The sequence below is a fragment of the Nycticebus coucang genome, chromosome 5 (genome assembly GCF_027406575.1).
Source record: "Nycticebus coucang isolate mNycCou1 chromosome 5, mNycCou1.pri, whole genome shotgun sequence".
Taxonomy (NCBI): Eukaryota; Metazoa; Chordata; class Mammalia; order Primates; family Lorisidae; genus Nycticebus; species Nycticebus coucang.
Window position 1 is genome coordinate 28516164 of NC_069784.1, and position 12004 is coordinate 28528167.

At 33.4% G+C, this 12004-nt stretch overlaps 1 protein-coding gene across 8 annotated transcripts in view; it reads right to left on the reverse strand.

Moving 5' to 3' along the window:
* The window catches only part of DPYD (dihydropyrimidine dehydrogenase), an 883000-nt gene that overhangs the window by 646816 nt on the left and 224180 nt on the right, over positions 1 to 12004 (reverse strand). For all 8 annotated transcript variants that reach the window (XR_008380177.1, XM_053591597.1, XM_053591598.1 and 5 more), the window contains one exon: positions 6725 to 6886. Coding sequence is in view for 7 of the 8 variants with exons in the window: in XM_053591597.1 (XP_053447572.1) it covers positions 6725 to 6886 (162 nt within the window). In the remaining variant the exon portion in view is untranslated. The remainder of the gene's footprint in view (positions 1 to 6724; positions 6887 to 12004) is intronic.

Consider the following 12004-nt stretch of genomic DNA (forward strand, 5'->3'; position numbering starts at 1 on the left):
ATGCTCATGGAGTAACATTGCATTAAACTACTTTATACTACTATTCATCACATATATGTATGAAAATATACTTTTTTTTTTAAGTTGTTAAGACAAAAACCAATGAAAGGCCATCATTCTGAACTATAAGTTATCCATGAGATTATAGATATTTGGACTTTAAAAAAGAAAAAACAAATTTAGAAAAAACTATTGGCAATTAATCTCAACTATAAAATTTTGAAAAAGTCCAAAGTTACCACCTCTCAGTGACTACCATTTATTTTTATGTTTTAAGGCTCTATATACTAAGTTAAAATTTTAAAACAACCTAAAATAGTGTAATGAAAATTATCCGGCAATTCATCCAGTCCCACAGTTTTATTTTCAATCATTGTGGCAAGCGCTGAGAATTTTTAATAGATTTCCTAAGATTTTTGGAGAAGAATGTTAGACATTTACTGTAATCTATGAAGACTTTATTCCTTTATATTAATCATCCTTTAATATCAAATAGAAAGATGCAGATCAAGTCTTAACAGATGCCAGAAAGCCACCCATTTTGCCTATTCTCATGTAGCTACTTTATTTTGCCTCACATCCCTGGCAAAAATTATTTATTTTATTACTATTTAATGTATATTTTTCACTTACATCTTATTTCTGTCAGAAATAATTACCATTTGTATGTTTGTGTATAAACAATGTAACAAACTATTGATAATACCATGTTAGATACAAATAGAAAGGAGGAATTTTACTTAAAGTAATAAAAGTTTGGGATAATAGGGCAAGTTTGAGATATCATTGATCTTACTATTCTCCAATTCACATCCTATTTATAAATGACCTGTGAAATATATTAGCCATAAATATTTGTTATCTTTGATTAACATGATCATTTATCTTAATTTCAGATAAGGAACTTGAACTGATAAATCTTATTGACCAGCTTACCAAATTGTACCATAAACACGCTGATTATTCCTAAGATAACTCACATACCAATTATCACATAATCAAACTTGGCCTTTCCAAATGAACTGAAACTGTAGGAAAAGCTTCAGTTTCTAGGCCTCCTATTGCATAGGCTCATTCTAAGACCTTGTATTTCAATTTTATAGTATTGTTCTGATATGATTTTTAATAAAAAGAATCCCCAAATTTTGTTATCTCAAGTCCCATATAATCTGAATTCACACATGGCGTCAGAACACTATTGCTGTCAAAGGAGAAAGAAAAAATAAAACTGTTTTGGTAATATATGCTCTAAGAAAAGCATTTAACATTATATATGACACTAGGAATTTGTTTAATGTTAACTGCAATTTTTAATCAGTTTGATTCTTAGTTTTCTTGTTTCCACAATGGAAAAAATATTAACCTGTTTATATGCTTCAAGGATTTGCCAACATTTTAAAGGGAGATATTACGAAATCGTATTGAAGTGCTATACAAATATGGTTCATTATAACTCTACATTTGCTCCCTGCCTGATACTTTTCTTTGCACTAAGGTCTAATCACCTCCAATACCAAGTTGACAAAAATTAATGGAGGTTGGATTATCAGTTCACGAATGCCAATGTAAAAGCGTATGTCTTACTCAGTGTTCTACAAAATGTCAATTGTTGGCTTTTATTATTTCCTGTGAAACTACAGTGTTTTTCTGCACCCATAGTTTAGAAGAAGCCTAACATGCTTAGTTTGAATCGGTGCTCAATGTTTATTTGATTAATTGACTCCTTAGCTACTGGGAGCTTCTTACACTGGTTGTTCACAGAAGCCAGATTACATGGGATAGTCCTAGTTCATGTCTGCTGCCCTGGACTAATTATTAATAATACATTATTCAGTCTCTAAACTATCTCAGATATTTGATTACCTATTTTTAACACACAGCTGGAGTATATCCAACCTCACATTTTAGTTTATGCATAAATACTCCTCTTTTGAATGACTGAAGAAAATTCTGTCTGACAACTGAAAGAAAATTGCAAGAAAATTGCAAGTCTGACAACTAAATTTGTGAACACATCCTAGAAAAAGGGCTGCATACCTAATTGCTGAATGTCACTATAGTCACCTTCAAAGTGCTCCCGTTGCGTAGGTATGTGCTAACACCAGTGCCTAATCCACCCTTCAAAGCAATTTTGGAACTCTTTCTCTGGAAATGACCATCCCTTAAAGTCCCAAATGTCATAAAAAATATATTTCTTTCAGTATTTCTTTAACTTTGGGTATAGAAAAAAAGTCACTAGGCCAGATCAGGTGAGTAGGGAGGGTACTTTACTATAGTTAATTATTTACTAGCTTAAAAAACTCTCTCTTAGACAGTGCTGTGTTAGCTGGTGCATTGTCGGGAGGCAAGAAACATGAGTTGATGGCCAAGATTTTCAGTTAAGGCTTTCCTAACTGTTTCTCTATCAATGTTCACTTGGTCTGCTATGCTTCTCCTAGTCACCTGACAATTTTGAAGTACAATTTGGTGCATTTTTGCAATGTTTTCATCAGTTCTGTTCATTACTGGCTGCTTATCAGTGATACTTTCTCTCACATACGAAAAATGTTTAATCAATTTAAACACTGCCATTTTCCTTAAGGCATTATCCCCAGAAACTTGGACTAACATGCCCCTGATTTCACTTTTACTCTTTCCAAGTTTAACAAGAAATTTCACGTTTGTTCATTGCTCTAATTCAAGCCCCAACATTCTGATGGTGGCAAATAAAAACATGCAACAATAATGAACACCACTCAGTAAGACACTGCCACATGTTGCCATGAACACAGCTGTGAGATACTGATATACCAGAGATATGAAACCTTACTGAGTTGCTTGTACAGAGCTTCCAACCTGAGCAAATGGTGGCAAGTTCACAAACGTAATTGTCAGACCTGGTATGTTTAATTTGACGTACATAAAACAAAATAACTTTTATCAATTACATGAGAAACTCTTGCATTAATACAAATGGCATATTCTGATTAAATAAGAAATGCTTAATGTCAAATGAGGGGAAACAGTAAGAAAATATGCTGAGATATACAATTAAAGAAAAATCTAGAGATAACTCTTCTCTCAATGAGTCATTTGACTTAGCCCAAAATTGCATTTGTCATTCCATTCTTAACTAAAAATATAACTCCTAAATAAAAGTGCCAAGAAGTATGTACCATAATAAACATATATTTAATTGGTATTAGAAAAGTCTAATTGGTATAGAATATTTTTTGTGAAAAATAAATATTTCGATAACAATTTAATAATCTAGCATATCCCTAAATGTTCAGATTTGAGGCAATAATTTAAGTACTAAATTTCTAGACTTCATTCACTATAATAGTCACATTTTAGAATCTTAGAATTTTAATTTTCTACAGTGCCTCCCTCACTTTCTCTCTTCTTATGTCAGTAAGAAGGAAATGATTGGATGTGCAGCAAATTTTCTATTTAAAATCATTTTATCAAATTTCAGGCAATGGGTAGAAAGACGCATTGTCATGTCTTCCTCATTTTCCAGTGATACATTATTAAATCAGAGAAGCAATGAGGGTACAGTTTATCTATGAAATGTAATAAATATATCATTTCTTGAAAATTCAAAGTAATACTCAAATGCTTTTCAAAAGAAAATTTTCAAAAGGGTTATATTTGTACAAATAAATATAAAAATCCTTCTGAGATTGATAAAATATTTTAAAGTTATTTTATTAAAGCAATATTATTATAGGCTTACAATATTATTACTGGGGAAAACCGTCTTCTAGAGAGGGTCATAATTATGCTTGTAGCCGATTTATTGCACGGACAGACAAAACTGTCTGAAGCAAGGTTATAGGATTCATACTGCAAATGTGGAAATAGTAAAGGGTTGAATAGCAATGACAACACAGGACCAGAAAAAGCAGCTAGTCTTTTTATTCTACTGCAGGAAATCTTTGTGTGCTTTATTCCATTTAATACTACAATCCCTCCAAATCATATACTTGTTTTGAAAACAAGAAGTGTAAGATATGGATCTAACCAATAGTGGCAGACCACTGAGTTGATATTTTTGAAATAATTTATGAGTTATAGGAAAAACAATTTTGAAAAATATCACACCATTTTATTCTGCTTTCCTAACCTTTGCTTAATTTGGTTGAAAATAGATTTGTATTTCTTTAAAGGTCAAAAATCAATCATTGTTTTCTATCAAACAATCAAAACATAAAATTATTTGCATCTTGTTGCACTTCAGCTTAAATGCTTATATCAATAGTTTAGTAGTTTGAAAAAACACATTTTGTACTTCCCACTCTTTTTTCACTGATATTCATTCAATATGCTACTCATGTTTTGCTTATCTTCATCACAACTTTGACAGGTAAATTTAAAAAAAACACACTTTGACTTTGAGAATACAGGGATTTCTACAATTCACCCTAATTGGCCAGCCTAAAAAAATGATAGAAAGCAGGGAAGTTTTCTACATAGTTTTCTAGGTAGTTTCCCACAGGGAAATCGACCCCACAGAGTTGATTTTCTTCATGATTTCATACTGAAACCATAGTTATACCAAGTATTATTGGAATGACGTAGGAAGATTCCTTCCTATTCTAAATACCTTGATTCAATAAAATGCATGCATTACAGTCCTAATCTATCCACAACTCATCACTGGGTGATATTTATATAATGTCCTAAGTGGGCACAGGCTCTCAAATTTTAGTGAGCTTCTAATTAATTCTGTGTAGCAGTGAGGTACATGAGAAACTCTGAACTCCATCTTAAATAGACTCTGCTTTAGGAACAGCAGTAGAAATGAGTTCCCAAAGGGATAGTGTTCCCATACAGTAGAGTTCCAGAGATCCCAAAGGGATATTTTCTCTTTCTTTCTTTCTTTTTTTTTTATTTGTTTGTTTTTAGAGATAGTCTCACTATGCCTATGCCCCCAGGCTAGAGTGCCCTGGCTAGAACCTAGCCCCTAGCCTAGCTCACAGCAACCTCAAATTCTTGGGCTCAAGTGATCCTCCCTCCTCAGCCTTCCAAATATTTAGGGCTATAGATTCCTTTCACAACATTTGGCTAATTTTTCTAATTTTAGTAGAGATAGGATCTCTCTTTCCTCAAGCTTGTCTCAAACTCCTGAGTTGAAGCAATTCTCCTACCTCCGCCTCCCAGAGTGCTAAGATTACAGCATGAGCCACCACACCCTGTCCATGTATTTTTCTCTTTTCTTTCTCTCTTTCTCTCCTTCCTCCCTTCTTTCCTTTCCTTCCTCTTTTTTTTTTTTTTTTTTTTTTTTTTTGCAGTCTTTGGCCAGGGCTGGGTTTGAACCCACCGCCTCCGGCATATGGGGCCGACGCCCTGCTCCTCTGAGCCACAGGCGCTTGCCCCTTTTCCTTCTCTCTTTTTTCTTTTCCTTTCACTCTCTGTTTTTCCTGCTGTGCTGTCTCTCAAGTCCAAATCACTGACAAATGGTATCATTTTAACTAATTTTGTTTTGAAATGTTGCATTAGTGGATGCACATAGTGTACAACCTTTTATTTCCCATATCCTGTGCAAGGCTGTCTTGATTAATGAAGAGGTACTCCCCAAAGAAAGATGGGGAGGAATCCAAGTGAATCTTCTCCATCAACTAATGATTTTCACAAGTTATAAAGATCACGTGATGCGCTAGTCAGGTAAGCCTAATGCAATTTTGAATTGGGTAAGAAAAATTAACTCTAAGAATTTATTGCAACAACTCACAACCTCAAATCGTTTCTATTTTCTTATTCCTAGGAGCCCTTCCTTAGAATTAACCTGTCAGGAAGCAGGAAGGGAATAACATTGATTTATTACTAAAAGCAATGTGAGATTTAAGCTTGAGAAATATTATGGGACTGGTCTTAAAAGGAAGGAATACATTGTGCCTAAGTTGACAAAAACAGATCTGGTAAGTCATTAACTAAATATCTAGGGTTACAAGCACTTAATTCAACTTTGTAGCCAACTAGTCCCTAAAGATTCCAAAATCTCACTGTAACCTCTGTATAAGCTGATCATTAAATGATACATGGGAATTGACCTGCTTGTGGACTCCAAATAAGGGACTCCAGAGAGCACAGGGTGTCTCAGAGAATCAAAGACATTTGTAAAGGATTATAAAAGAGAAAGTTAAGATGACAGCCTGTGGAATAAATACTAAAAATATACTTTCACTTATTTCATTATATATTTGTACATGTATTCAAGTAAAAGATCTTCCAATCTATAAATTTACAAAATGTAATGATTTTCTTAGTGTTGTTAAAGAATATTTCTCAGTTCCAGAGATTTCAAAAAGTCTCTAACCTCTATTACTGAAAGAATATTACAAAACATGCAGTATTGCAAGCTGTAAAGATTAAAGAGAGTTTCAGGGAAAAGATCAGTGAAGGAAGATAGCCTTCTCATAAAAGGGTCTCTTTGCCACACTTCAATGTAAAGTTAATGAATAAGTTCTATTTCCAGATCATCTAATTTATATACTTTCAGTCAAAGTATTTTAATAACCTGCTGGGACTGCAACTAATTTGACATATGGTTTTATAAACTTTCATTTTTGTAGCCAAGCTGTTGAATAAAAATACTGCTTATTGCACAAAACACTTACTCTTTAGCTATGTATCACACTAAAAATGTTGGGTATCAACAGAATACCAAGGATTAAAGTTATTTTAACATCTCTGTGCTTGGAAAGGGGTGAGGATGGGGCTGTGTACACATTCTACATACCTCAGTAGCAAATTGCTGCAATCCACCAATATTGATTGGCCCTTCTTCAGTGGCATATAGATTGCATCCACCTACACAAAGATCAGAGGTTGGGCACACCATTCCACACGTCAGACCAAGTGGGTTGTCAGAAAAAATCATCTTGGCAGCTCCATAATAGTTCTACAAAAACAACATAAAATATCATTTTACTATGTAACAACATACCTTAAATATCCAACTAATTACAAATATATTACTTGTTCTATTAGGTAATTGAATTGAATATCAAGATGTACATATAAGATGCACAGGTTAGATTATTTACTATCAGGAACTATTCACTAAAAACTAGCAGAGTATTTGACACATAGGTATATTCAGTACATACCCTGTTTCCCCGAAAATAAGACTTACTTACAGGAAAGATAAGACGTCACCTGAAAATAAGTTCTAGCACATCTTTGGGAGCACACCTTAAAATAAGACACAGTCTTATTTTCGGGGAAACAGGGTAGTATATTGAAAAATGAACAGCTATTCAGTTTTTTAAAAATGACATTGAAAATACTATGTTTAGTAAATAATTTCCATTCCAAAGGTGTCTGACTATATCCTGCCATAAATTCTTCTTGTTGGTGATACTCCCAAAATTCATCTTAAGCTTGAATGCAATCTCCATTAAAATCCCAGCTGACTTCTTAGCAAAAACTAACTAGCTGATCCTAAAATTCAAATAGAAATCCATCCCACCAAAACAGCCAAACAATCATGAAAAATAAGAATGAAGTTGGAGGATTCATACTTCCTGATTCCAAAGCTTACTACAAAGCTATAGTAACAAAGACGGTATGGTATTGACATAAGGATAAACATACAGACTAATATGACAGAATTATGATTCTATATAGAGTTTTTCCCATGGTATAGTTAATTTTTAAAGGGATTCCAAGACAATTCAATAGGAAATAATCATTTCATCTTGTATACCTTTTTTTTTTTTTTTTTTTTTGCAGTTTTTGGCCAGGGCTGGGTTTGAACCTGCCACCTTCGGTATATGGGGCCGGCGCCTTACTCACTGAGCCACAGGTGCTGCCCAGGAAATAATCATTTCAATAAATGATGCTAGAATAATGAACATCCACATGGCAAAGTCTTAAAAGACAACATAGTAGTAAATGTTTATAACATTGGATTAGGCAATGACGTCTTAGATATGACCTCAAAAGCACAGCAACAACAAAAAAAGGAGATAAATTGGATTTCATCAAAATTAAAAACTTTTGTTCTTCAAAAGACACCATCAAGAAAGTGAAAAGACAACCCCCTGAATGGGAGAAAACATTTGCAAATCAGATACGTGATAAGGGATTTGCATCTAGAATATAAAAGGAATGCAGCTCAATAATAAAAAGTCAAACAATCCAATTAAAATAAATAATGAATTAGAATAAAAATTTATCTTATTTATAAGATATTCAAATGGCCAGTAAGCACAAGACTTATACTCGCAGCCCTTAGCCATCACAGAAATGCAAATCAAAACCACAATGGTATCGCTTTTGACACACTTGACTGGCTATGGTCAAAAAGACAAACAATAAAAAGTTGTAGTGATGTTGCAGAAAAGCTGGAACCCATACATTACTGATGGGATTGGAAGATGCTGTAGTGTCTTGGAAAAAAATGTTTGACAGTTCCTCATAGGTTAAAAATAGAGTGATTTACCAAATTTACCATATGACCCAGCGATTCCATTCTTTGATGTATATGCAAGAGAAATGAAAACATAAGCCCATGTGAAAACTCATACACTAATGTGCATAGCAGCATTTTTCATAATGGGTAAAATGTGAAAAAAAAAATTTCCTACCAACTAATGAATGGTTAAATAAAATGTGATATATTCCTACAAGTGGATATTATTTTGGAAGTAAGAAGGAAGTAATGATGCATACATGCTAATATGGGCGAACCTTGAAAAGATAATGCGAGGTGAAAGAATGAATTCACAATAAGCCATAGACTATGTGATTACATTATAGGCAAAACTGTAAAGGCAGAAATCATTACTGGTTTTCTAGAACTGGGGGTCTGAGACAAAATGGAGAACAACTGCTAATAGGGATAGGGTTTCTTTGGGGGGGGCTGATACAAATATTCTCAAATTGATTGTGACTATGGTGGCAACTCTGCAAACATCCCTAACATCTTTGAATTATCAAGCTCATTTACATCAGCAAAGGTGTGGGAAGTAAACTATATCTCAATAAAGCTTTCATATTTTAAAAAGTGCATTTGAATTACTAGGAATTATATAGGTAACCTAATAAAGGAAAAATTACAATAGATTAGATTCAAAACTGGGCAATATCACAGAGGGCAATAATATGTAACTTTTACAGTTATTTTTCTCCTGGACAGAAATCAATGGCATCACTATTGGACAGAAATCTACAAATTACATGTAAGTTCACAGTCAAAACATTTAATATTAAGTAGCAGAGTCCGCCAACTGTTCTTTTCCCTACAAAACTAAATAGTAATTAAGTTATCCCCTTGTATTTCAATAATACTTTCGTAGGAAAACAAAAAGTTACAGTCATTTCCTTGTCCTTAATTTCTAGTTTTGGGTAATTTTATTTAGCAATAGCCAAAATGAACAATTGCCAAATTAATTATACTATTCCTAAGCAAACATTCTCAGTTCCTGCTTAAGCCCACTGATCCCACCAGCACACACAACTGAGCAGTTAATCACTGCTCCAGATAATCTCAAACCCACGGGTCAGTACTCTTTCCTCCTCTTACTTGACATGTCAAATATAGGACATGATTGATTATCAAATATTTATTGAGTAACTCACTGACTAAAAATCTCATTGAATAATTACAAGTGTCCTTGTTACATAATAATAATACCTTGAAAAAAATGTGATCTGTCATTAGTAGATCACTTTTAAGACTATTTGGGGGAAAAAGCATAGAAAGAATACAATCCAATTAAACATGTAATGGTGCTTCCCACAAGAATATTGATTGTTTTAGTAGCCTCAAATTGGGTTTCAAGATTTCACATAATATAATAACACAAGAAGAGAAAGAGACACATTTGAATAACTACAACAAATAAAATATTTAAAATTATACTTCAGCTCATGATTTGTTATCGCTTTCAAATTACTAGAGCCTGATCCATGCATATTAATGGCTATGAAATTATCTAATAACTCTTCAACATTTTCACAATTTCAAGTGTAACCCTTTTACCAAAATAAAATTCAAGGAAGATTTTCAATTGTTAAAGGTTTATAGGATTCACTGAATGTCTTTTAAATATAAACCACATGTGTATGTGTGTTTTAAAGCAAATATATGCTCCCTGACATCAAGCTATTTCTGGGTAAGCCGTCTAGGGCTTTAGTGGATGGCAGACAAATTATTCTGGGTGCAACAGGGCAAAGAAATAATAGAGAATGACATCCAAATTATTCTAGATTGATATGAGTAAATATTCAAGGAAGTATAGAATGGGTTTTTGTGTGATGACTTGGCAATTTAGCAGGAGTAATTAATTTACTTAGGAAAAGATGATTAGAGGATATATTTGAAAAATGTGCTTGGATCACATTATGGAGAATCCTGACTGCCAAGCTAAGGGCTTAGTATGTAATTGAAGCTTTTTCATCGAAGGGTTCTGGTGGTAAGAAACTAAGAAAATTACAGAATAGATGATGCGGAAATTCACAAAAAGGAAAGGAAAGATGAAGAGTGTAAAAGAGATGACACCGAAAAAAGGAAGCACCACATCTATCACAGAGTAGAGAGGCAGGGTTTAGAAACAAAGGCATCGTCACAGTCCATCTCTTAAAAATAACTCTGAAGAAATGGCAGGTAACTCCACTGTTTAGCCATGTGGCTACTCAGAATCAAAGACATTCCGAGACATATTAGAAAGGGAACACTTCCTCAACTCTTCCCATACAGACTGTCAAGATCAATGTCAATTTTTTCTCTCATAGCAAGTGGAAAGATTTCTTAAGTTTTCCTTCTATACAAGAGGTTTGATTTCTCCTCTATGAGCTCTTCAACCTTTTTTAAAAGCAAAGGCTAGAAAATTTAAATTTAGAAGGACACTTTATAGACACGCCAGCAGTCTCCTTCTAGAAAATACACACCACTTCAACTGGTTTTTTCATCTTACTCTATCAGTCCAAAGAATTCTGGTATTCCATTGTGTGGAGAAAAATGTACTGAGTTATGTTAGGGGGAATGCAAGATAAATATCTAATATTTTGTATAGAGACTCCTGTATAAAGCATGAGGACTTTCATCCCCTCTTTTAACACAAATCTAAATGACAATGCTGATGTTTGAAATGTTTGTTGTTTTCAAATAAACACAAAAGTACAGCATTGAGTGTTTTGTGGCCCGTTAATGTACCTCTATTTTGAAGGTACATTACTGAATTTTCTGTAAGTCCTTAGGGTTTTTAAAGCATGATCTTAGTCCCAGTAAGTGCCAGTTAGGTGAGTTAATTTTAAAATAAATTTAACTTTAATTCTTTGCTTTTTATGTTAAAATTATAGCTTGAAACTTCATTAGTGTCATTCCTCTACAATTTAATGATTTTTTTTAAATTCATTATCAAGAACTGAAAAACTCACAAGCCAGCTATCCTGTCATATGGTATAACTAATTTAACAAATAGTCTTATCATATTCAACCCTTCATATCACTACAAGATTATCAATACAGCTGGTGGATTTATTTTAAAGTGTTCTTCCTTCTTTCAATGACAGTTTTCACAGATGGAAGCACCCTTCCAAGATAAACTCCAATCTGTTGCATTTAAAAAAATACTTGGGCTAAACTTCAATAAGTTTGCATGTGTGAGAAGGGTGAATTAACATTACTTATATTTCTGGCTTGAGCTCTGTAATGGTGAATGTACTGATATACATTAATTGAACAGAAAATGTCTCTAGTACCACACAGGAAAAGCACAGGGTCAAAGAGTCCTCCTTCTGTCCAACTGTCACCATCCTTCAATTAACCACCTATGAGTCTTCAAATATTTGGCAAAGGAGATTTATAGACAAATCATGAACAGAACACACAGAAGTTCCTGCCCTCATGGTACTCATATTCTTATGGAAACAAATGGGGACAAAAGAATAAGTTTGATTAGTTTTATTCTGAAAAACCCTCTTTTCATATCTTAGATATACTAAAATTTAGATCGGTTTTATATAAAATGATTTGTTCTTAGAGCTATGAATGTAATGAGTCTCATTTAAA